We start from the raw sequence: 26048 nt of genomic DNA on the forward strand, positions 1-26048 counted from the left end.
AATGGTCTTGGACATGAAGAGCGCATATGCACTCTGACATTTGGGAAAAAAGGTGTGGAGAGAGGGCTACACTTCAGATACTGTGAGACTGAGGCATTCTAGGATTCTGAGTGTCCCATCATTCTTTGGAGTAGTCAGGTCCTCTGTGCAGGATGGAAACCGATTAGAGTAAATAAAGAAATAAGAAAGGGAAGGGAGAAGGAAGTGGGGAAGAAGCCAGGTATTTTCTCCATAGAGCGGAAGAGGAGGAAAACCAATATCACTGGGAAACAAGTAGAGTACAATGTGGCAGATATCAGTGGAAAAAACTGGTACTGTAACAGAAGAATAGGATTTTCCTGTAAAAATGGGCTGATGTCTCATTCTCCACATTTTATGAGGTATGAGAAATTCAAGTGATAGCTGGTAATGTAGTGTTGGTTTGTTACTAGCACTGTATTTATTAAAATAAAAACTACACCTTTTGATTTCAAACTTAGAAATGATTGTGACTTTTGCCCACATTTCTAGAGCTCTGAGACACATGCCTGCTTTTGAAGGAATTCAAACTGACACACCTTCAACCTTATTAAGACCTTATTAATTGCTCCAAAAACCTCAGCCCCTGATTACAAACAAGCAATTATAAACATACATAGTAAAATTAGTACTGTCACTGTCAGGACTGTTGATGCCTGCTTCAAGTTTACCACGTTTCCTAATTTCAGGTTTCCTTAACAGTCTACTTTTGATATATAACAAGATTGCCATACTAACAATCAAAGCAGTAATGTGTTTGTACGGGTTGTTAGTGTAATTGACCAATAAAGAGAAAATGGGGACATGGAAAAGTGGTGTTCACCTTATCTCAGCAAGCGTGATTTGACCTAGGTTCTAATTTTTGAGCTTTTCTCTTGCATTTCATTGGAGTAAACCTGTCCTAAAGGATGCTTCAGTTAGTAGGTTATTACAACGGTGCAGGCTAGTTTAACAAGCAGAGTAATTCTATTCATTTTTTAAGTGTCCCATGTGCGAACTTGTTCAAGTATCCAGTTCAGGTGTGATGATGGCAGATGTATCCCAGCAAGCTGGATCTGTGATGGTGATAATGACTGCGGGGATATGAGTGATGAAGATCAAAGACATAACTGTGGTAGGTGTCTAATACAAATAAAGTATTGTGCTAGGGCAGGGGTGGGCAAACTTTTTGGGCCAAGGGCCACATCTGGGTGGGGAAATTGTATGCAGGGCCAGGGCAGGGGGTTGGGGTGCGGGATGGAGTGTGGTGTGCAGGAAGGGGCTCAGGGCAAGGGATTGGGGTAGAGGAGCGGTGCGGGGTGCATGAAGGGACTCAGGGAAGGGGGTTGGGGTGCAGAAGGGGTGCGGAATGCAGGGAGGGCTCAGGGCAGGGGGTTGGGGTGCACGAAGAGTGCAGGATGTGTTAGGAGGCTCAGAGCAGGGAGTTGGGGTGCAGGAGAGGCGTGGGGTGTACGAGGGGGCTTGGCAGGGGTGCAGGAGGTCTGCGGGGTGCAGCAGGGGGCTTAGGGCAAGGGATTGGGGTACAGGAGGGGTGCAGAGTGCATGAGGGGGCTCAGGGCAGGGGTGCATGGGTGCAGGGTGCAGCAGGGAGCTCAGGACAGAGGGGTTGGGGTGCAAGAGGGGTGCGGGATGTCTGAGGGGGCTCTGGGCATGGGTGCACAGGAGTGCAGGGTGCAGCAGGGAGCTCAGTGCAGGGGGTTGGAGTGCAGGAGGGGTGCGGGGTGTACGAGGGGGCTCAGGGCAGGGAGTTGGGGTGCAGGAGGGGTGTGAGGTGCAGGCATGGGGGGCGGGTGGAGTTCAGGCTCTGACCTGGTGCCGCTTACCTGAAGTGGCTCCAGGGTGACAGCAGCTCGCACTGGGGCCAGGGCAGGCTCCCTGCATTGCCTGCGCTGGCCCCACGCCGCGCCACTCCAGGAAGCACTGCAGCCCCTGTGTGTGTGCGGGGGGGGGGAGGGGGCGCTCTGGGGTGGAGGGCTCCGCGTGCGCTTGCCTTGCATCCAGGTACCTCCTCCGAAGCTCCCAGTGGCCGGGGTTCCCCATTCCTGGCCAATGGGAGCTGTGGGGGATGGTGCCTGGAGGCAAGGGCAACGCATGGAGCCCTCTGCCACGCAGCCTAGGGGCTGCACGGAAGTGGTGCCAGTTGCTTCTGCAGAGTGGCACGGGACCTGTGGTGCCACAGGAGGCAATTCCACGGGCCAGATCCAAAGCCCTGAGGGACCGGATCTAGCCTGCGGGCCGTAGTTTGCCCACCCCTGTGTTAGGGGCAGCCCACTTGCTTTCAGACCAGGCTAGATTTACTGAAAAGTCTGCATGACATAACGTTTTTTTCTGTCTCAATATTTTGTATAATTCCTTATTTTATTCTACATTTTTGGAATTAAAATTCTAAATTCTACTTAAAAAGTCCTTTCTCATTTTGTCCCATTCCATTCAATAGCCTTGAATTATACACTGCTTTGCAATGTAATTAACATGGCGTGTTTGTTTAACACAGACCGCTGTAACAACTTCAACATATAGAGTGCCTGATCATGGCAGTACAGCTTTTCTTGTGAATCAGTATCAGGTATTAGTGTCAGAGAGGTTCCAGTAGAAGTCCTATTAGCTGGAGAGCAGAGTCAGGTTGTGCCAGGCTGTTTAGTGGATGCACAAAGAGGAGAAGCGCAGGAAGCCTGGCCCCCTTCCTTGTGCCCTTCAGCAGTTATTTGCTCCCTTGATTTGCCCTCTGGGGAACAAGCATCTCAAAGGAGTGAGTAGGGAGAGGCAAGGTCTTAGCTCTGCTTCCTGATGCACTGGCCTGGCACCAAGGGAAAGAATGCTGCATCCCCAGAAGGGGTGTAACAACAGGAATGGTTCCCCTGCATGCCAGGGAGCTCTGGGAGGAGTGCTGCTTCTCCCTGGGGCATTGTGGGGCACCACACTACCCTCCACACACAGCTGCAGTCAGTGGAGATACACCAAGGATAAATCTGGCTTTTTGCAATGGATAAGATGCATTTGAATGAATTTCTGCTTGAAATTTCGGGTACACATGCCTAGATGTGAATGGGGAATGCATATTTTGTACATGTAAAATGAAAATAACTCTATTTCAGTTATTTAGCAAATGTGTTTTATTTTAGCAAACCACAGCTGCACAGCCACTGAGTTTACATGTGTGAACAACAGGCCCCCCCTGAGGAGGTGTATCCCTCAGGTATGGGTCTGCGATGGAGATGCTGACTGCAGTGATGCTTATGATGAACATCAAAACTGCACGCGACGGTCTTGCACTGAAAATGAATTCACGTGTAACAATGGATTGTGCATCCGAAACTCTTACAGGTCTGTATATACTTCAGCAACAATACAAAAGCCTTGCAAATAGATTCAAATGAAGGAATGAATTAATTTCAGTTTTTATACTTTGTCATTTAATAGGATTACATTTAAGTGTGAAATAATTTATGTGCAGTACAAACCTCTGGGATGGTTGAGTTAATATTACCACAGCCTACCTATGGCATTAAACCTGTACTTCTGGGCACAGTAACTTTTCATGGGAGGAGTCTCACTGGTATCTTTAATAGCCGTACTTGCATCAGTACATTTTGATTTCATTTTAACTATTCATGTGAGTAAGGGTGTACTGTTGGGAGTAAGGATTTGCATGACCAGGTGTGTATCTACCCCTCCGTCCATCCAACGGTCACTACCTTTATGTGTTTAACAATGCCACCTTTCTTTCCAGATGTGACAGGCGGAACGACTGTGGTGATAGCAGCGATGAGAGAGGGTGCACCTATCAGCCCTGTCAACAGCACCAGTTCACATGTCAAAATGGGCGCTGCATTTCAAAGGCATATATCTGCGATGGAGATAATGATTGTGGGGATGAATCTGATGAGCTGGAACACCTCTGTAATACACCAGAAGCAACTTGCTCTCCCCATCATTTTAAATGTGACAATGGAAACTGCATTGAAATGGTTAAAATTTGCAATCGGCTGGATGATTGCTTCGATAATAGCGATGAAAAAGGATGTGGTACGTGTGTAGTGCTGGGGGTAGTGGATTAGGGTTCTGATATTTTATTTTAAATGTTTTAGACAATTTTAAAAAAATTAAGTCAGCGGGTTAGTTAAGATGATACATGTTCCATCTGGACTTGCAAATAAGATGTATGAAGAATGCATACATATATTGCACACTTATTAATTATTAAATCATAACATAGTATGCTATTTTGTAAATATAGCACATCAATTCATATACTAAATCCATGAAAATTAGCCAGTAATTGGTAAATAGAATGAATATATCACCACAGATTTTAGATATGAAAATGCCAGATAAATAGTTTTTTTTAATATGTGTGTGTGTGTGTGTGTGTATTTCTTCTGAGAAATAATAATATTCTGCACTGACAGAATTTGGGGGCAGATCTGCCACTGGTGTAAATTATCATAGCCCCACTGACTTCAATGGAGCATGATAATTTACACTGGGTAAGGATCTGCCCCTGGCAACTCAATTGTAGCCACCCAAGATTTAGAATATTTTGGTATTTTTGGAACAAAAGTTGTTGCCCACTTGTCATGATGTTGACTCTTATGAATACTTTGGATAAGGGCTGCATTGTTTTCTGGGTAACTCAGTTGCTTGAATAATAATGTTTTTGTTTTTGTACCACAGGTATTAATGAATGTAATGACCCTTCAATCAGCGGATGTGATCATAATTGCACAGACACCCTGACTAGTTTCTATTGTTCTTGTCGTACTGGACACAGACTTATGTCCGATAAACGGACATGTGATGATATTGATGAATGCAATGACACGCCATCAGTATGTAGTCAGATTTGTGAGAACACTGCTGGCTCCTACATCTGTAAGTGCGCCCCAGGCTACATCCGTGAGCCTGATGGAAAGAGTTGCCGGCAAAATAGTAATATCTCCCCCTACCTTATTTTTAGCAACCGTTACTATCTGAGAAATCTCACAGCAGATGGCCAGTCTTACTCTCTCATTTTGCAAGGACTAAGAAATGTGGTGGCACTGGACTTTGACAGGGTGGAAAAGAGGTTGTACTGGATTGATGTGGGGAGGAAGGTCATTGAAAGAATGTTCCTAAATGGGACAAACAAGGAGACAGTAATAAGTGATGATGTGCCAAATGGGGAAGGTATTGCTGTGGATTGGGTTGGCAGGTAAGAAAATGTTTTTAGCTTTTCTGAGCTATTAAGGAAGTTATTTTTTTTAATGTGAAAATATGAGTTAAGATACTTGTTTGGGATTGGTTTTCAATCCCATACACCCAGTATAACAGTATCCTAATAATGTCAATAATAATTATTCATAATACTGCTTAGCTCTTTAGTGTGTTTTATATTTTCAAAACACTGTACAAACATTCACTAACTAATCCTCACAACAGCCATGTGAGATGGGTACATTGTGTTATTCCTGTTTTGGTAATGGGGAAGCCAGACCGTGAGTGGTTTAGCAAACACACACAGCAAGCTAGTTGCAGAGCATAATTAGAAAGTTTCTGGCTCCTAGCACTATGCTCAGTCCTGCTAGCAACAAAACATGTTGTAGCCTGGTGTTCTTATCGTCAGAATGTGCAATAAGGGCACCACAGTAATGCAAAGACTTCTGAACATTTATGTTAATGGACCATTTAATAATAGTAATAAGAATAAGAATAATTAATAGAAAATCCACTTCTCTGATGTGATAGGAAATGTCTTAACTGGGAGGGATATATTAAGCAAGCAAGCAAGCAAAGACAATTGATAAAACCTGAATTTTTATATTTAAAAATACTCTTATTAACCAGGGAAACCTCACTGACACTGCCATTTGAGAACCAGATTTTTCTGGGTGTGCTGTGATGAATGATTCTTACAACAGAGGGGTTACCCAGTGTTTTACCCTTGTCCCCATAAGTGAAAGTACTTTATAATCATGCATATTTTTTCACTCCTTTGGTTTGCTGAAAGCAGGGATCAAACTGCAGGGGAGGGAGAGAGAGATGGTGATTCTAATGGCAGCCCCAGCTGCAGCCCCACTCATGACCCAGGGCATTGCACATCTCCCTTCCTGGCCCCTCTCCGTGCCATCTCCTTGTTGCCATTTCTTGGTAAGAGAAGAGGGGAGGAAAAGTAGAGGTAGTGACACCCTGTGCTGGCCATGTGCTGCAGGCAGCTGTCTGAGATGGGGGGTTTATTCCCCAGTTGACCAGCTACAGTTTTGAATTTGGCACCAGTAGCAGTAATTGGCCAGTGGTGCCAATGTCAGAGGAGAGGATAGGGGCAATATGGCATATGGCTCGGGAAAGGTGGGAGTACGGCATATGGGTTTGTACCTACCCAGTTTGAGCCCTGAGCAACAGTTGGCAACATTTGTCTTTTGTCATGTTGGCTGTGTTGGAGGACTGAGAAGTAAGTGGTCCTGATTAATTCTTCTTTCATTACAGTGGATTCATCATTACTCTAGAGAGAAAAAAGCTCTGAAATTAAAGTGAGGTGCTTTATTTTGTATAAAGCAGGGTGTAAAATATTCATTATAAAACATTTCAGAAAACTGTACTGGGTGGATGCATACAAAGACTGTCTCTATGTCGCTGAGCTTGATGGCAGATTCCGGAAAAAATTGGTGGATCGGTGTGTGGATTCCAACAACACCTTCTGCTTTCAGTATCCCAGAGCTATTGTCGTTCATCCAAAATATGGGTATGACATTTCCAGAGTGTTTCTCTTTCACCTAGCAGTTTGCCAGTCTCATGCTGTTTGTGTTAAAGTCCATACTAAGTTATCATTTTGTGTCTGTTAGTAAGAATAATTACAGAATATTTGGATCATATCCTCCCGTTCTGCAAAAATGCACCAACGGTGCGGGATAGGTTTTGTTTTAGTGCATGAGGTGTTATGTTGCAAATGTACCTTCTAGAATTTGTCCCTGGATCTTTTCCTACAAAACTAACTATGGATGTTGTTTAAATAGACAGGTTTACTGGACTGACTGGGCAGACCGAGCCTATGTTGGAAGAGTGGGCATGGATGGCAAGAACAAGACGGTGATTATCTCTACCAAGTTAGAGTGGCCCAATGGACTCACCATAGATTACACCAACGACAAGCTCTACTGGGCAGATGCCCATCTAAACTACATTGAGTACGTACATAGAGAAGAATAAAGCGACTGGGTAACTGTTCATACCAAATTTCAGTGGTAGCACTTTATTTTAAGAATTTTTTAACCCCTTCACTGCTGACAGTTTGTGCATGGATCAAGGCAACAAGTTTTTTTTTTTAAATGGAACAAACAGAGATATTTTATGTCTTGTCACAGTGCAGTTAGACAAATGACATATCCAATTAATCCATCAGAATTGAAAGGGTTAACTAATTCTAAATTAAAATGGAATCAGAAGTTAGGTATAAAGGTGATGAAGAGGAAATATTCCCTCCTTATTTGGATAAAATTAACTTTTGGGGTTTTTTCGACTTTTTCTTTAGCAGTTGGCACTTGTGTTCTGAAGTTTTATAGCATATATTTGCTAGCTCCAGTGATTATAATAAGGGACAGATTTTCACTGGGTCTTCAGAACTTTGCAGCAGGGGTTTAGGCTGTAAACATTTTACTCACACTAGTGGGTAGTTGCATGAATAGTCTCACTGGAATCTCAGAAACTGCTCATGGAAGTAATTGTTCAGACATTCAGAAAGAGGTTCACAGTCTGGGCTAGAATTTGCCAGTGCATCTTCATGTAGATGCAAAACCCAAACTGAGGCAGAACTGAATACCAAATCATCATTTTTTTTGCCCACAGATCTGAGGACAGTGGTAAGAAATGTATGTGCATACATTTGTAGAGTTCTGCTGAACGTTTGGCCTTAATATTCCCCTTATTAAAAGTTCACGACAATACTGCAGGCAACCTGTGGCTTTGTTATGTAATTTCCTACATTTGATACAAATCTATAAAATGTCAAATAAATTTCAGATGATGAAATGCTTAGACTTCAATTTCAGCTCAAGTAACTAGCTAACTTTCTGATTCTTTCCAGGTAATTCCAAATTAACACATGTAAAAAATCTCCTTCGTGTCTCTTCTTTTAGCTCCTTTCCAAGTTTCCATGTTAAAATGAAACATTTTAGGGAAAAAAATGTTTTCCATAATTTCCTGCTAATGCCTGGTCATAACAAAAAGAGATAACCCATTAAAACTATTTTACTGTAACAGACACTGTGAAGTCACAAAGAATCAGTGTTTTTAGAGCAATATGAAAGTGAACAGTTATGTTAAAATTTTGATGTTTAGCATTTCTGTCAAAAATTTAGACTTGGAGGATTCTCCATTGGATTAATTTTGCCAAGTTTCTTAATTGATTTGTTCATTAATCATAAAGTTGCTGTTCAGAGTTACTAACTTAGCCTTCTTTGTTAATAATACAATCAGAAAAAAATGTGAGAGTTACAGAAGATTTTTCTATTAAAAATGTTGCTAAAAGTAACATATAGCAGTCCTAGGATATTTAAAATTTAGGAATAAAGGTGTTACATTTTGCCAAGTGTCACTTGAGTAGCTATCTAAATTATACAGCCACATTCCTGTATGACAAGTAACCTATCATCTATGCACAAAACTTCATTGGACAGCCAGATAATTTCTTAAGGATGGCTTCGTATTTCCTTTTGTGTGTTTGGTCTATTTCTATAACTAAAGTAAAACCTATTTAAGCCTTAAGTATCAAAATGAATTAAAGTATTTTGAATCCACTGATCACCACTAAGAAACTGCTTGCTGTACGAAGATACGTTAAAGTCCTGAAGCTCTTGCAGCTTTGATCTCAGTGTTATGCATGTTTTTTGTTCATGTAGGTACTCTGACCTAGAGGGACGACACCGTCACGCAGTATATGATGGGACTTTACCTCATCCATTTGCAGTTACAGTTTTTGAAGACACCATCTACTGGACTGATTGGAACACAAGAACTGTTGAGAAGGGAAATAAATATAATGGATCAGGCAGGACTGTTCTGGTGAACACTACACACAGGCCATTTGATATCCATGTCTACCATCCATACAGACAGCCAATTGGTGAGCAAACAGATTTAAAATTTAGTGTGGATGTCTGGCCCTTATTAGAGCCTAACCCTGGTTCATGCCGTGTGAACATCTCCCATTGGCATTACAAGGAGTTGAAGGCACTTGATTGCTCACAGGAGGCACACTCAATTTCTTGAAGGATCAGCCCTTAGTTAACCTACACAGGTGGTCTTTGATTTGGCTATCTGATAAAGTAAGATAAATAGAGCAGAATCAGACCTGAAGTATGGATTTAAAGCCAGTTTCTAGGGTTTCAGGGTTCACTGTTAATATATCTTCAATAAACTACAGTTGAGACTGGATTTTTCTATCTGAGTGCCTGATTTTTTTGTTTGTTTGTTTTGATTTGCAAGAGATAATATCAGTGCCTTCTGTGCAAAAGGAGACTATTGCAAGGTCTTTCTGTTTATGGGAGTGTGAAGTATGATGATTATTCTTCCATTTTACTAGTGAATAATCCTTGTGGTACCAACAATGGTGGCTGTTCCCATCTGTGTCTAATAAAAGTTGGAGGTCAGGGTTATTCTTGTGAATGTCCCGATAACTTCATGGTGGTACAACTTGGCAACACTGCACACTGCCTTCCAATGTGCTCCAGCACTCAGTTCCTCTGTGCAGACAGTGAAAGGTAAGTCCTTTGCTCAGTATCTTCTTTTAATATCTCTTTAAGGATAACATTTATATCTAAGGCTAATTTACCTGGAAGGCTTGAAAGTATGTAGTAAGTCTCCATATTTTGGGTTCTGGAGACTGGTGGTAAAGACAAGGCCAATTCCAGTCTGACTTCTGTGCTGGCAAAAATTTCTAGCAGAGTCCTCCTTTCTGGCTAATGGGATGAGCTCCTTATTAATGCCCTTGCTTTGTTGTATCACATGGCTAGTCCAGTAAGGACTGGGGTGTTAGTCATGCGTTGCTCCAGAGGCCTTTTCCCAGTGAATTCGTGAATTATGAATCTGCTTCTGTCTTTTCTACATGCTGTGCAGTATGTTTGTTTCTGCTGTTAACTGATTAAGTTATTCTGGCTGCCAGTGGCCCATAGGGGTCCATTCTGGAAGCAAGGGGTCAGCTGGTGCGGTGACACAGCCATGGCCCTTTTCCCTGGCCACCCCTACATGGCAGGAGCCAGAATTGTGGGGACAGGCATAAGGCTCGCTATCCTGGCTCTACACCACCCCAAGACTCCTGTAGGCAGCTGGGTTTCTCCGGTGGCCCATTCTGCCAGGCTTAATGCTGCCTCACACGGGAGCACCGATTGCTTATATGGCTAGGTCACTGTTAAACTTATGCACTTAATAGATTTCTCCATCTAAATTTCAGATCACTTATGGAAATGTATCTTGTTCTCTGTCTCTCTCAGCCTATCCAGCTAACATTTGGCTTGCCTAGGTGTCTGAATGATGAGTCTCAAGAAAGCCCAGAGTGACAGTTTGCACAAAAATACTGCAAACTTGAGTCCACATTAATTTGCCATGAGCCTGTTACAGAGGTTTCACCATCAACATCTGTTACTGGCAACACATGTTGTGGTATATTTTGTTATCATGTGACAAATGGCCTCATGTCATGTAGAACTGAGGCTCAAGAAATATCTGAAGCCAAATGTTGCAAGATGATTTGTCACTGGCAAAAGCTTGTCCACAATTGGTCCTTAAAGGGATGGCCGGATGCCTGTAAAGTAATTGCTTCATCAAAGGAAATTTGTTTTCTCTTTGTAGGTGCATACCGATCTGGTGGAAATGTGACGGGCAGAGAGATTGCAGAGATGGCTCTGATGAACCGCTGACTTGCCCACACCGATATTGTCGTGTTGGGCAGTTCCAATGTAGTGATGGGAACTGCACTAGTCCCCATTTCTTGTGTAATGCTCTGCCAGATTGTCCTGACAGATCAGATGAAGATCATGTACTTTGTGGTAAATGTCAAATAATTATTCTTGACACATGTGTAGCACGTCACATGTTCAAAACATTGTATAAACACTAACCATTTAATCCACATAAGCCGCCCTAAGAGGTTGGTGAGAATCATGATCCTATTTTACAGATGTTAGGCCTGATTTTTTGCTGCCTTGCACCTTACATAGTCTTTTGCCCCAGTGCAAAGTGATGGTAGAAGGGGTGTAAATGCTACCAAATCAGAGTGGAAATGTTTTACACTGACTTTGCTTCACTTGCACCAGTGTAAGATACAAGGCAGTGGAAAATAGATCTCATTGTGTTTTGCTCAAAGCAACACCATGAAGTTGAACTTGTCTGCACGGTCCCACAGTCCAGACTTCAGTGGTGTGAGTTGCAGCGTGTACTAACTAAATCGTGCAAACTAAAAGGTACCTAGTTTGTGTTCACATTGTCCCATTTCAAACAGGACTAGGTTAATGCAAACTAAGTACCTTTTAGTTTGTGCTAGCAGGAGCTAGTGGGGCAGTTACCGTGCAACATCTTCAACAAACAACTCTATGTAGACAAACCCTGGGTGTTAGAGGCAAGATCAGAACTGAAGATTTTCCAACTCCCAGCTCAGTCCATCAGACCATGCTGCTGCTTACCATAATCTGCCTCTTTCAACAATGAAAAAAATTATTTCACATGAAAATTGCTCAAAATGCAATACACCCAGGCAGACAGTTTTGGAGAACTGAATGTGATGGAATTTTTAAAAAAATTGTTAGCATCTAATTATAATTGTGAGGCAGTGTATTAACAATTTTTAAAACCCATCTTGTTTCATGTGCTTGTGTCTAATTAGAAAGCTAATTATTCTCTTCTTGTAAATAATATTACATTGGGAGTTGCAGTCTGAGCAGTGAGAATGAAAAAAGGAAGCTGTGTAGTCATATAATTGATATTTTCAGTGACTTCCATTAACATATAATAGTATTTTCTGTAATGTCATCATAATTAAAAGAAACCTCAATTTTACATGAATTTCAAACAGTCGAGCTCTTAAGTAAGGCACAAGGGAGTATTAAATATGTAAGATAAGAAATTGACATCTGCATAATGAGTTCACATATCTCTATTTTATTGGGTAGAATACAGATGATTTGGGGGTATATCACACAGTTACATAAGGGGGAAAATGTGCTCTAGAAAAGCTAGAAGTGTTGAAGTTTGCAGAAATCATGCTATGTTCTCTCTTCCTGGAGGAAGGGATTAGTGTGCATGTCAAGGGGCAGTGGGAGAAGTATCCAAACCATGGAGGCTGGAGATCAGTGGAAAGCCAAAGTGAACGCCCCAGCTCACAGGCTAGCACTTAATGTGACTCCTACTCTGCAAACATCACAAACCTCACCAGCCGCCCCCCCCAACATTGACTTCTGCACTGTGACTATGCATGAGTTCCCTCTGAGGAAGATAGAAACTGTGGATCTAAAGTTAATGGTGCTCTGAGCAGCATGAACTTGTGCCAAGTGTCCTGGCATGCAGCGTGCTGGTTTAGCAGGAGAATATGCTGGGTGGAACTAGAGTGTTTCCTCTCTGGCCCACTGTCATGTTGTCATTCAGGTGCCCTTCTTTCTTCTCCCCAAAGGCTCTGTGTTGTATAGTGCAGTATTTTAGAGCTGGGTGAAAGCAGCCTGTGGGCCATAGCCACGCAGGATTAGAAGTCAGTGTCTCAACTGGACAAGTAAATTCTAAGCTCAGATTGAGTTACCAGCATTTCCTTAATATGCTGTGATGACATAATACAGATTCAGTTCCCATAACACTGAAGGGCTAGCTCTTTCTTATAAGCGTCACCAGCCTAATAAAAATGTGTATTCTTTCAGCTAATCACCAGTGTGAGACACATCAGTGGCAGTGTGCCAACAAACGCTGTATCCCAGAAGCCTGGCAGTGTGATAAAGAAGATGACTGTGGGGATAACTCAGATGAGGATAGTTCTCACTGTGCCAGTAGGACCTGCTCTCCAGGCCAGTTTAAATGTGACAATGGCCGCTGCATCCCTCAGTCCTGGAAATGTGATGTGGATGATGATTGTGGTGATCACTCTGACGAGCTGTTCCACGAATGCAGTAAGCACTAAATCTGTGGCAGCTGTCTACATTATAGCATTATAGGCAGAGTGAATGGCATTGCTTAATTTTCAAGAGGTTTGCTTTTCAGGCGATATGAATCCTACAAACTGACTGCTAAACTGCAGTAGGTAACTGACACTGCAACACAGCACTTTGTGACTTGGTAAGAGAGTCTCATGAGATACCAAGCAACAAATACTGCAGGGGGAAAAAGTCACTAAACATCTACAAGGTTTTTGAACCAATCATGCGTTTGTAAAGAACTCAGAACCCAAGCAGCATGATTTGTAAAGAACAGATCTAGCCAGGCAGATTTGATTATGTCTCTTGCCAGACTGGTAAAATTAGCAGATGAAGGGAAAGTGACAGACATAATACACTTGGATTTTCATGAATCTTTTAATACAGTTGCTCATAAATCTCTTACTTTCAAATTTAAATCTTATTGACTTGGATATGAACACAGTCGTATGGGTAAAAAAATCTGACAGTTTGTGAGTAAAGGGTTATGATAAACCACAAAGTCTCAAGTTGTAGAGGAGCTATTGAGTGGGGTGCTCCAGAGATCTATGCTAGGCCTGGTTTTCATTAATATTTGTTTAATGATCTGGAAGAGTGAGTAAACAACATATTAATGAAATTTACAAATGCTACTAAATAGGGAGGAGTTGTGGGTGTCTGGAATGACAGAGAAATAATAAAAAAAGCACCTAGATAGAAAACAACAAATTTAAATGAAATTTAGCTTGGCGAAATGCAAGTTAATAGAACTGGAATAAAATAATCTGAACAGCAGCAGTCTGAAAGCTGGAAAGCAATAATGTGACCTACGAGTAATAATAGTCAGCAAATTGACAGGGAGTTTGCATGCAATGAGACAGCTGAAAAGGCCGAAGCAGTGTTGAGTTGTATGTTTAAGTACATCAACCCTTACAGCAGCATGTAGAGCACAGACACTGTGCACCCAGCCAGCATGGATATAAATAATGGTTAGATGATGAGGTGTAGCATTAGGCAAACAGAGTATAGACATACCAGAACTATAAGGTGTAGATCCTACATGGCTCTCCAGATGCCCAGATGGTGTCTCTGTCTGCACTGTTATGTTAGCAGTGTAGAGTCCCACTGCTGGAGCCCACCACACTGGAAAGCTCTGGCAGTGAGGAAAGATTTTGGCAAGGGAGAGGCAGTGGGGAGCTGTCAGAGCCCTTCCACACTGCCTCCCTGCTACGGCCTTTCCTTGCCACAGTAAAGGGCTCCGGTAGCAGGGAAGCCAAGTTCCCTCCTGCTGTGTTTCCTGCTTTGGGCACACCTACTTGCCATCCTTTACAGAGGGCTGAGCCTAGTGGCTCAATCTAGCCCCAGAGGAGGACATGATAAAAGTTAAATATTTGAAGAATAGTCATCAAGGAAGGAGAGGAATTATTTAGGGCATCAAGGAGCAGGTTAACTCTGAAATGAGATGAAATTAAGAAAGGGGAAAGTTAGTCTGATTATCAAGGAAAACTTCCTGATGGTGGCTAATTGGAATAATTGCCCATGCAAAGTGGTGGATACCCAGTCACTTAGCATAAAAACAGAGTGGACAAAATGCTGGTAACTGTGTAAGAGGACTCCATTGTGCACCAGCAGGTAGATGGGCTATATGACCTGGCAGTTGTTTTTTTCAATCATTGACTTCTTTTAATGGAAGTAGTGCACCGTAAAACAGAAATCAAATGTTTAAGTCATGAGCATACAGAAGTAATACAATGTTATTTGACAACTCTCTCTTGTGTTTTAGTGGGTCCTGCCTATCGGTGTGATAACCACACAGAATTCAGCTGTAGAACCAATTACCGCTGTATTCCACTGTGGGCACTATGCAATGGGTATGATGACTGCAGAGACAACAGTGATGAACAAGGCTGTGGTAGGTGTAGGGAAAAGCTTTTTTCTGAAATGACGTATGCGGCGAATATTCCTCCATGCTATAAAAGCCTCATGGAAGTCTTCTCGGTGATAATTAGTATGCTTGTACTTCTTTCGTTTTCTATCAGTCCATTTCACTGATATCCATTTGCATGGAGGAAAATTCTGTGGACAACAATTCACTATAGGTCATTGTGTAGTTCACATGCTATACCCCCTGAAAGCTAGATTATGATGATTATTGTACTATTTATTATTGAACGTTGATTCTCTGCTTATTACTGAATAAAACAGAGGGAAATATGGTTTCCTGCTCCCGAATCTCACATGTAGGAACACACATGAGAGCTGTGTTGTTGTACCTGTATTGGTCTCAGGATGTTAGTGAGACAAGGTGGATGAGGTAATATCTTTTATTGGACCAACTTCTGTGTGATGAGAGAGACAAACTTTTGAGCTTACACTGAACTCTTCTTCACATGAAAGCTGTCATTCAGTTTTCTTTTTGCATATTTTCAAAACTACTTCCAACTCTCAATTGGGCATACACTGTACCAAAATCACCAGTGTTGAGGATTTATGATGCTGCAAGAGTTGTTTTGAGACCTTTTAAAATGCTGCAAACTAAGTTTGCAGGCCATGAGTTCACAACATCTACATCAGAATAACCCAGGGAAAAACAGGATGTGGCAGTCTGGCCTACAGTGTGCCATGTGGCTTTCAGCTCTGGCTGTTTGTCAGTAAAAGTGTGTGCCACGCCGAGAGTCACCAGATACATACCCATATACACATACCCATTTTTCTTCCACCAAATCGTTTATTCTGCAGCTGATGTTTGTTTCTATCGATGCTGGTTGTTTTATACTTTCCTCTTCTGAGGGACAGTAGAATTGTTGTTTCTGCACAAGTAGGATATAGGGTGGTTGTTTTAGGACTCCCTGGCTCTGCAGTCCTTGTGTTGGGAGTAGCATTCTCCCTTTCTAGAAAATGGATATGTCCAGAAAATTACTGTGAAAGTGCAAAGTCTCTTCCTGAGCATTCCCCTCCCAATCCTATATCATTACTTGATGGGATGTTTCCTAACTGCTTGACCCGGTTTATGGTATGGAACTCTACCCTATCGAAAGCATCCTATCCTACTCTAAGCATCTCTCTACCCTGTCCAAAGCATATTCAAGGCTATGCTAATGTATTCTGGTTTATTGTCTTGGTGACAAATTGTGTGCTTTGCAGAGGAGATGACTTGCAATCCTTTGGGAGATTTCCGCTGTGATAATCACCGATGCATCCCGCTACGCTGGAAGTGTGATGGAGATAATGACTGTGGAGATGGGTCTGATGAGAACAACTGCAGTGAGTTGTCACTCCACTCTCATGATATTTTAGTATTCCTTGCTTTTCACTTATAGCCTGCTATTTCTTTTGAAAATGGGGCATGTTGTTCTTAATTGCAAGAGTTCAGTTGTTCCACTGTGTAGTCTGTATTGTTACTGCTGAGCCATTTGGAATGCTGTTAAGAATAACCTCTGTATTGTACAGAGATAATGGTAGTTATAATGTATGTGAAATTATTAGTCCTGATTTCCACTAGAGTTTAAGGGCTCAATCCTGTGTGTGTGTGTGTGTGTGTGTGTGTGTGTGTGTGTGTGTAAAAACATTTCTCTGAGTAAAGAGTGCAGGATCAAGCCCAAACTGAATTTTATTATTTTCTGATTAGGAGATGTAATTTCCTCAAGATAAAAATGACTCTTGGGTAATGTAATAAAACAAAGCTTGAGAAGAGTTAACCCACGGCACTGTGGAGAGACATGAAATGTTTAATATCACATAATCTGTATGCAGAAATATCAACTTGCCATTTTAATGATTGTCTCACATCTCACCCTGCAATCATTTTGCCTATTTTAATGAGACAGGCTTGGATGTTTAGAGTTACAGCTAAGTGACTTCACATGTTCTTTGCACTTGTCTTTTAAATTGAAGGCCCTCGCGAATGCACGGAAAGTGAATACCGTTGTGATAATTTGCGCTGCATTCCTTCTCGGTGGGTTTGTGACCATGATGATGACTGTGAAGACAATTCAGATGAACGTGACTGTGGTGCGTATTGACTTTTGGGTGTCATTTCATCATATTAGAAACTGAGGTTTGTGCAGGTTTGAAATCATTCTACAAAACCATATTTTACGTCAAGGAGCATTAGTGAAGCAACCTTTACTGCACTGCATTATTTACCTTTATTTGGAACAGCATATGCCGCAAATACTATGATACATTTAGATAGTGTGGATGGTGAATGCCCAGTTTTTAATGGTATCTTCTGTCTGAAAAATATCCACTTTCATCTTGTTTTTCATGTGAAGACATTTCACTAATCATTTTGGAATCTTTTTAGAGCTGAGGACATGTCATCCTGGATATTTCCAATGTAGCAGTGGACATTGTGTTGCAGAACGCTTCAGATGTGATGGAAGTGCAGACTGTCTTGATTTCTCTGATGAAGCAACTTGTCGTGAGTTTAAAGCATGTGGTGGGAATTTATGCGGGAAGAACAGCACATAAGACACACTTTAATTTTACAGAAACTTACTCTTTATTGTCTGTTTAATACAAGAGACAAAATCCTGAGTAGTATTGAATATCTGCCACTCAAATGACTTCAGTAATAATTCAGGAAAAAATGTAATACATTGAACTATTTTTTTTAATATACTAATGGATTCTCAGGTATTCCACTGGCAAATTATAAATAGATTAAAAGAATAAACCTGCTGGAGAGAGTGATGCCCAAGAAGCCCTGCTCTTTGCAAGGATGGTCTAACACAGTGTGTGGATTTTGTTCTGTCCCAGCTACACTGCAAGACAGAACGGCTTTTTAAACATTTCAAGGCCTACTCTACTGTAACAGGCTAATGTGGCTGATTTTATAGTGCGCACAGGGCCTTAGATGATCTCATTCCTCTTCCCTTCCCCCCCCCCACTATCAATGAAACAAGGGAAACAAAGTGTTTTCCTGTTTGTCGTCTCCAGTCTGGATTGTGCCCTGATCTCTACACTGGGCTACGTTTTAAGACCATTGGGGAGTTGCGGCTCATGCAGACGGTGACTGCTTCCTCATTAAGCGGTGTTTTTTAGGGGACATTTCACACCTGTGCATTGATAGAGCTATAATGGCTGCGGGATGATTCCCAGGTGAAGTTTAAGGTTTTCATCTATAGAGCCCAAATGGTTTGGGGCCTTGGTACCTGGGATAATGTCGTTCTTCTCATGTTCCTGTCACAGCAGTTGTGATCATCCTTCCAGGCAGTTGAACTAGAAACCCTGGATTAAGTGGGAAGGGGAAGAGTCAGGACATTTTCAGTGATGAGTCCTATATTCTGGAGTTTATTTCCAAGCATATTTCGTCCAACAGAGGCTGGATTAGACATCCTTTGTGGCATGCTGTAAATCACATATTTTCCCTGGGAAAGAAGATAGCTGGAAAGCAACTGATGGGCTGTAGAAGTTGGTGAAAGAGAAATGATTTGGAGGGTGGTTGTGTGTGTGAGGTGAAGGAAGGGGAGGTCCATGTGTGGTCTCTTGATCTTGTGAGTTGTTGTTTTCAAATTTTGTATAGGATCAACATAATTGGATGGACACTTTATAAATGTGAATAAATTAATAATTAATTATCTAGTTAATTCCCTGACCATTCACTGGGGGTGCTGGATGAAATTTGTGTAGATTATATTAATGGATTGCCGGTGATATATGCAAACAGCACCAGTAAAACTCACACCACCGTATTGTGGTTCTGAGGTCTCTGGCAGTAACTTTAGTGTACTATTTAGCTTTGTAAAATCTTAATCTAAATTAATCAACATACTTAGCCAGTGGCCCTCAGTCCTTGCAGTCTGCTGTTCCTGCAAACCTTTTATCCCGCTTCTCCTGTAGAGAAGAAGGTTTAGAAGAAATAATGACCTAGGAAATGCCTGAATGTTATTTCAGATCAAGCTAACTTGTTTATACTAAAAATCAAATTTCTTTTCACCAGCAACACGCTATCCTAATGGTACATACTGTCCACCTATGTTGTTTGAGTGTAAAAACCATGTCTGTATCCAGCCGTATTGGAAATGTGATGGTGACAATGACTGTGGAGATGACTCTGATGAAGAACTTCACCTTTGCTGTAAGAGAGAAAAATTAAATGAAAATGAACAATGTTGACTCCATTAGTAAAACTATATAATTACAATCATTAGTGGTACAGAAGTAAGAGCTAAATCATAAATATGTTCTTTTGACTGGAGATTCTCATGGGTTTTGGTAAAGAGAGCCACCAAGAAAGTGTTGTTTCACATGAAGCATGTTTAAATTCACTTCATACTCACTCTTGTGGTTTTGTAGCTCATTCATTGCTTTCCAAGCATCTAAATATGCATCTGTAAAAGAGGGGAGAAGTCAAATGATGAGAGACAATCCCTGTAGCAATTAGAAATGTGAAGAACAGGCAGCATTTTCAAAACTGGGTGCCTAAAATTAGGACCCTTAACTGAAATTTAGTGATTTTCAATGGTGCTGAGCATCCTCAACTCCCATTAGAGTCAGGGCATGTCCTTCAATTTGGATTATGGGTCCTAACTTTAGGCACTCAAGTTTGGAAATTTTGACCAATACCTGTGAAAAACATACGTTACATACAGTTGAGCAGCCACGACAACTGCATTTATAAATTAGGTGGGCTTTTCATGAAATGATTTCTGCTGTTGTCTAGAAAGCTATAGAGCACAAACTAGCATGGTGACTACTCATTATATTCCCTGCAGTAGTGGTGAATGTTTGCTTTCTGGGATACACACTACCGTTTTCAAGAAAGTTGATTATCACTATGTCATAAACACAGATTTTAGATTATCTTTAAACAAACCTAATTCAATGCCCTGACTGAAGAATATGTTTACTTTTGGCCTGGAAGACTAGTGCTTTTTAAAATAGAGGCACATGGTAGCCGAAAAAAGTGACGTATTGCTTTGATGGATTGTATGTAGTAAGTGTTTGCATCATACTTGCTTATTTGATCTACTTCATTTCAGTGGATATTCCCTGTGAACCACCATTCCGTTTCCGCTGTGAAAATAATCGCTGTATTTACAGTCACGAGCTGTGCAACCAGGAGGATGACTGTGGAGATGGAAGCGATGAGAAAGAGGAGCACTGTATGTTTACACATGCACAGCCAATTTTATTCAGCAATCAGTAGATACATTTTCTAGTAATCCTAGACTCAGACTTCCATCAATGTACAGTATTTGTAATGTTTAATAATAATAAAAAACACCAACATTGAATAACAAAATGAAACAAATATTTTAAAACTAATGTTCAACAGGAAACGATTTGAACTGTGGTTATTATAACACAGAATATTTGTAGCATATAGATGCAAGTATAGGTTTAATGGGTAACAACCCTGCCCCCAGCAATAGTATGCCCGCCGTATGCCATGAGCATGGTGATAAATCAGTATAGTCTGAAAAAAAATATCGAATTATATTTTTATGGTATAGTCTATTTAAAATAATGAAGAAGAAAGAATTGGCAATTCAGTAATGGTTAGGGTGGCAAATGTTCTTGAAGTTGTTTTGAACACAGTTGTCTCTGAATTCTTACCATTGTTATGCATGTCTCAACAATATTGAGTCCTGAATAGTACTTATGGGGATATTAAGAGTTTAGGCCCTGATGCTGTAACTAGTTCTGCCTGGGTAGACCCCTGCGCTCACAAGGAGCCACACCGATTTCACTGGGGCTCTGCACATGAGGCTGCTCGTAAAGAATCAGTTATAGCATTCGGGAATTAACACCTGTAATAATAGATAAATTCTATTATATATCTTTATTGTACAATGCAAAGTTCTGCTCCCAGATATATTCACAGTACCCACTGACTCGATGGGACTTGCATGTGCACGTTTCATAGCAGAATTTGCCTCCAAGCTTAAGAATATTTATTATTTATTGACTTTTTAAATTACCCAATGTCATGTAATTGTAATAGCATGTTGTATATGCTAGAATGGTCTGAGCTAAACTAAAATATCAAAGACTCGAGTTAAAGTATAAAATATAGAGATAAAAGGTATTAATAGCCTTACCAAAGCAAGAAGTTGAATCCACTGTTGAGTAGAAAATATGTAACAAAAAGCGTTTATGAACTAGCCCTTGTATCACTGTAGAAGGAGGAAGTCTGGTTTTTGAGATGAGGCACAGGACTGGGAATCGGCAGAACTATGCCACAGACTTCCTGACTCACGGGATCAAGTTATTAAACTTCTCTGTGCCTCACTTCCCTCCTCTGTGAAAGGAATAATGCCTAAGTTGTGGATTTTGGTAGGCTACATAGGTGACAGTAGTGTGTGTCTTTTGAATTGTAGGTAGAGAACCTACCCCAAGACCTTGTATGGCTGAAGAATTCAAATGTGGTAATGGAAACTGCATTCCTCTACATTACGTATGCGACAATTATGATGATTGTGGAGACCGTTTTGATGAAATAGGCTGCAGTAAGTAACAATATCGTCGTTACGCGGTGTAGTAGTAATCAGTACAATTGAAATGAAAGCAGGTTTTGAAACAGAAATAATAAACATATAGTATCAACTAGAGCTAAAATATAATCACTTGGAACAGCTTTTTGCTCCTCATCTGCTGCATATCTTTCTAAAACATTGTCATTTGCAAACTAAGAAACTCAGTGTCCTGAACTGTGCAAGTTAAGGCTAAGAGTCTTGTGCTTCACAAGAAGCAATTTGGTCTTGTTCTAAAATGGGATACACTGTGGAGGTCAGAGAAGAACTGCTATAAATTGTCATAGCTCCTCGGAAGTCAATAGAGCTAGGATGATTTTCACCAGCTCAGTACCCATCTCAGGAGAAAGTGAACAACTCATCTCACACCAGCACCCTATTGGCCAGTGCTCAGATTGAAGTCACCTCCAGTCATCAGCCTTCTTAACAGTTTTTCACAAGATGACAGAGACCCAATCAGGAGAGTCACTGCAATGTGGAAACTTGGAGTAAACTTTGTGTGATAGGGAGTGCAGAGAGATCCTAGAGGAGTCCACCCGAATAAAGCATTTTGATTGCAATAGGCAGACATCTTAGATTCCTAATTTGAGTATTCACTTGTGATTTCAGTTTGTCAGGTGTTTATGGCTTCAGGAGAAAATGTGCCAAATGATGCACTCGGGATTAAAACCTAGTGTGGTCGCATATCACAAATAACTCTCAAACTGCTAGCATGGTCTTTTCTGAGGTGGCCTGCATCTGTATTTCACATCTATCCCAGTGGACTTTGAGTAGTGGAAAATAATTATGTGACCTGATGAAAATGTAAAAATATAAGAAGGATGTGAAATGGTGCAAATCAGACATTTTGCTGGCATTCAGCCCAGTACTGTTCATGGGCAGACATGAACTCAAGCCAGACTGATGGCTTTTGGATCCTTTCCAGCTTCGAACATCAGCATTAAGCAGAGAGAGAATAAATAACACTAAATAGTGCTATAAACCTAATCAGGATGACAAATATCTTTTGTTTTGTGATGGGAATAAAAGATGTCTAACTTTAATTGCAGGTATAAATTTTAAATATGAATGCAAAGGCACTGTGTTTGTGTGTGTGTGTGTATATATATATATAATATGTATGTATATAAAGATGTGTGTATAATTATTGTAATTGGCATTGATATATAGTTGTAGGACATAAACAGTTAATTGAGTTAGTGAAATAATATTTTGGCATAAATCTGCATCCTTCTTCATCTTGTGTCAATACACATTTGCTATTTAACTGTTTCTACTTATATGTTATAGATCTACTTGCTGTATTTTCTAAGTGTCAGAGTAATTTCTGTAAATGTGTTGTACTTCACCAGTTTAGCTATATAGGTTCTAACTGCAGTGGCAAAAATACCAGTTTTAGCAGCTGCTGTACTATATCACATGTGACACTTCTCAGAGGTACCCAGGGTTGTAAGGTGCCTTGCTACCATCTGCTCTTAGTGTGAAGAAACCTTCTCTGTGCCTGCCACGGGTCAGCTCCCTGACTCCACCAGCCACAGGCAACACAAACACTCTCCTCTCAGCCTATGCAGGCTCTGCCGTCCCACTGTAGGTTGGTCATAGGCTCTATCCAACCCATGAGCGCCCTCCCCCTGCCCTCCCTCCAGTGTCTCACTGTAGCATCCAGCCCTGTTCTAGCCACCCACAGTAGTCTCAGATTTGCTGGTCCCAAAGAAGCAGTGCACCCCAGCTTACCAGTATCACCTTAGATCACTGCTTCATTTACACACAGCACATTAGATATGTTTATAGTGAAAACAAGTCTAAGTTTCTTTAAAAGAGACTAGAGATAAGAGAAGTATCATGTAAAAGTACTGGAAACAAATAGTTACATCTAAATTAAAATCATAACGTGTTATAGAGCCTAGACTTAAATAACAATAATAATGAAGTTTAGCTTGCCCAAAGTCTTTGCGATGTTTTCCAGTCAGGTTGGCTGTGACCCTCCTTTCATAAGACAGAACACGCTAACAGTTTGTTTTCTTGGTGAAGGATCCAGGTGCACCTCAGGACTCCCAGTTATACCCCCAAAATCTGTTGTCTTCTCTTGTAAACAGGATACCCTCTGCTGTTTTTGTGTTTTCCTGCAGCTTTCCTCCTTTGTGATTTCATAATCTCTTGATTAGCATCAGGCTCAGTAATACAAACAGGTCTTCATTGTGATACATACAATGTACAATACATTCATGACCAGACAGAGATACGTGTCTGCTAGCCCCTACCTGAAAGGAACCTGTCTAAGACATGTCACCTCCTGGTGACCTGTCTTTAACTTCCAGGCTTTAGGAACATAATTTCCAGTGTAGTTATATAGCTTTTAATTATTATATGAGCATACATTTTGCAGTGATTATGGCGAACAGCGGACTGCTGGCTCTCAATAGAGACCTCATAGCCACCCTTTGGTGAGTTATTATGCAGATGCCTGACCCAGGGGATCCCTGTAAAACCCCATGCGTCCTCTTTGTGTCCTCTGCCAGTTGGCATTAGGGGACCCTGTGTCAGAGGTCCCTTGCTTCTCCCCATGTGAGGCCTGATCCAAAGGCCACTACAGTAAATGGAGTTCACTGACTTCAATAAGGGTTGGATCAGGCCTTACATGAATTAGGTGCCCACCCTAATTCCAAGGTACAGCTGAAATAGGTCTATATCACATGTCAAAGGAATTTAGCAAACTTTCTGTTTTGGTTGTGAGATAGGAGGGAGGTGATGGTGGTAGTGGGGCTGTCAACCTATCCAAATCCCTGGAATAGTTGCAGCTGCTTTGAACTGGTGTCTGATATTTTATGTCATTCCCTTTAGTGCTGGGTGGGTAATGAGGTCATTCAATATGGCAGTGTCATGATCCCACCTCAGAGTTTCCTGACCTCCCTGTCATTAGTAAGTAGTACCGTGGCCAGGGAAATCCCTGAAAGACCTTCATGTCTGCTGAAAGTTTTTTCTGAGGAGGAAAGAAGAAGGCTAACTTATTATTTGAAAATTGTTTGAAAATTGAAAATTGTAGCTCTCAATATAATTTATGCTTTTCCAATTATAACGATTTACATTCTTTTCAGACTCAGGAACTGGACGAACTTGTGCTGAAAATATCTGTGAACATAACTGTACCAACTTAAGTGGAGAAGGCTTTATCTGTTCCTGTAGGCCAGGGTACAATGCCAGTGAGCTGAACCGGAACTCCTGCGATGGTATTTTCAATATTCTATTAATCTTCTCCATGAAAAGTGTTCAATTTAGTTTTGGTACAATAATTTACATGTAACTATTCATTATTGCATGCAAAGGGGATTTTTGCACTTCACTGGACCTTTTCTGACACAGATTTGGTGTCTGAAATATATTTTCTCTCCCAGAATTTAGGCCCCGTACAGCAGAGAACTTAAACCTATGCTTAATTTTAAGCATGTGAGTAGCTCCCTTGACTTTAATGGGAGTGCTCAGATGTTTAAAGGTAAACACATTCTTATTTGCTGAATTACAGCTTTATGGTTTGATCCAGCTGCATTGAATTAAAGGGAAGCCTTTCCACTAACGTAAGGCTAGATCATATCTGAGTTACCACTGTCAATATTTACAATAAAATCAGAGCTTCTGCTCTGAGAAATTCACTAACTTGCTTGCAGTGCAGTTCTACACTGTTGCTCAACAGCTCTGTTCCCTGTGTGGTTAGTGTAATATATCCTTGCTTTAGAGATGAAAATAAATGTGTATTGCTTCTTACTCTACCTAATGACACAGAACCAGGCACATCCAAGAGCGAGCGAGCTGGATTCTAGTCTGTCAGCTCAGTCTAGAGAATTGTTTATTAAATTCCAAGAAGGGGGTTTGCACAGGTGTACACTGAAGTGCTGCTGAGGGCAACATTTGGCCCTTTAATGCTGGTGACGATGTGCTCCATAGAAAGAACCTAGCTGGACTCTCAGTCCCAGACTGACAGAACAAACATTAGTGACGCAAGCACACTGGATCTGGAAATGACTGAGACAGAATAAACATGGGAGCCTGTGATGTCATTTTAGAATCCCTTTACAGGGCAGAACACATCACATCCTGAGTGTCTTGGCATGTGCAAGGCCAGATTAGAACAATCTAAGGCCCTTGGCACACCCTGACATGGGGCCCCTTGTGGCTTCATCCCCATATGGCCTTGCCCCTGCTCTGAAGTCCTTCCCTACCCCTTGGAGTGGGAATGGTGGTGTCCTTTCCCAGAGAGGCAGAGACAGAGGCATGGGGCCCCTTTGTCTCCACCCACCAAAGCAGCTGCAAAGGCCCTTCCCCTGAGGAGGAGCAGAGGTCCCCCAGTATATACACCAGGATTCGGGTGAGGTGGGCTGGGGCCACTCCACACTTTTCTACCTGCCACACACAGCTTCCTCTTTTGTCATGGAGCTGA

General features: G+C 41.4%; 1 protein-coding gene across 2 annotated transcripts in view; it reads left to right on the forward strand.

The window, feature by feature from the left end:
• LRP2 (LDL receptor related protein 2) overlaps positions 1 to 26048 on the forward strand; it is a 191998-nt gene that overhangs the window by 131187 nt on the left and 34763 nt on the right. For both annotated transcript variants that reach the window (XM_050916323.1, XM_050916322.1), the window contains 18 exons: positions 1001 to 1132; positions 3141 to 3342; positions 3749 to 4044; positions 4693 to 5209; positions 6584 to 6736; positions 7008 to 7178; positions 8889 to 9112; positions 9572 to 9749; positions 10837 to 11033; positions 12888 to 13133; positions 14920 to 15048; positions 16281 to 16400; positions 17031 to 17147; positions 17443 to 17559; positions 19081 to 19218; positions 20123 to 20245; positions 21464 to 21592; positions 24712 to 24843. In XM_050916323.1, the coding sequence (XP_050772280.1) occupies positions 1001 to 1132; positions 3141 to 3342; positions 3749 to 4044; positions 4693 to 5209; positions 6584 to 6736; positions 7008 to 7178; positions 8889 to 9112; positions 9572 to 9749; positions 10837 to 11033; positions 12888 to 13133; positions 14920 to 15048; positions 16281 to 16400; positions 17031 to 17147; positions 17443 to 17559; positions 19081 to 19218; positions 20123 to 20245; positions 21464 to 21592; positions 24712 to 24843 (3321 nt within the window). The remainder of the gene's footprint in view (positions 1 to 1000; positions 1133 to 3140; positions 3343 to 3748; positions 4045 to 4692; positions 5210 to 6583; positions 6737 to 7007; positions 7179 to 8888; positions 9113 to 9571; positions 9750 to 10836; positions 11034 to 12887; positions 13134 to 14919; positions 15049 to 16280; positions 16401 to 17030; positions 17148 to 17442; positions 17560 to 19080; positions 19219 to 20122; positions 20246 to 21463; positions 21593 to 24711; positions 24844 to 26048) is intronic.

Source organism: Gopherus flavomarginatus, chromosome 10, assembly GCF_025201925.1.
Source record: "Gopherus flavomarginatus isolate rGopFla2 chromosome 10, rGopFla2.mat.asm, whole genome shotgun sequence".
NCBI classification, from domain to species: Eukaryota; Metazoa; Chordata; order Testudines; family Testudinidae; genus Gopherus; species Gopherus flavomarginatus.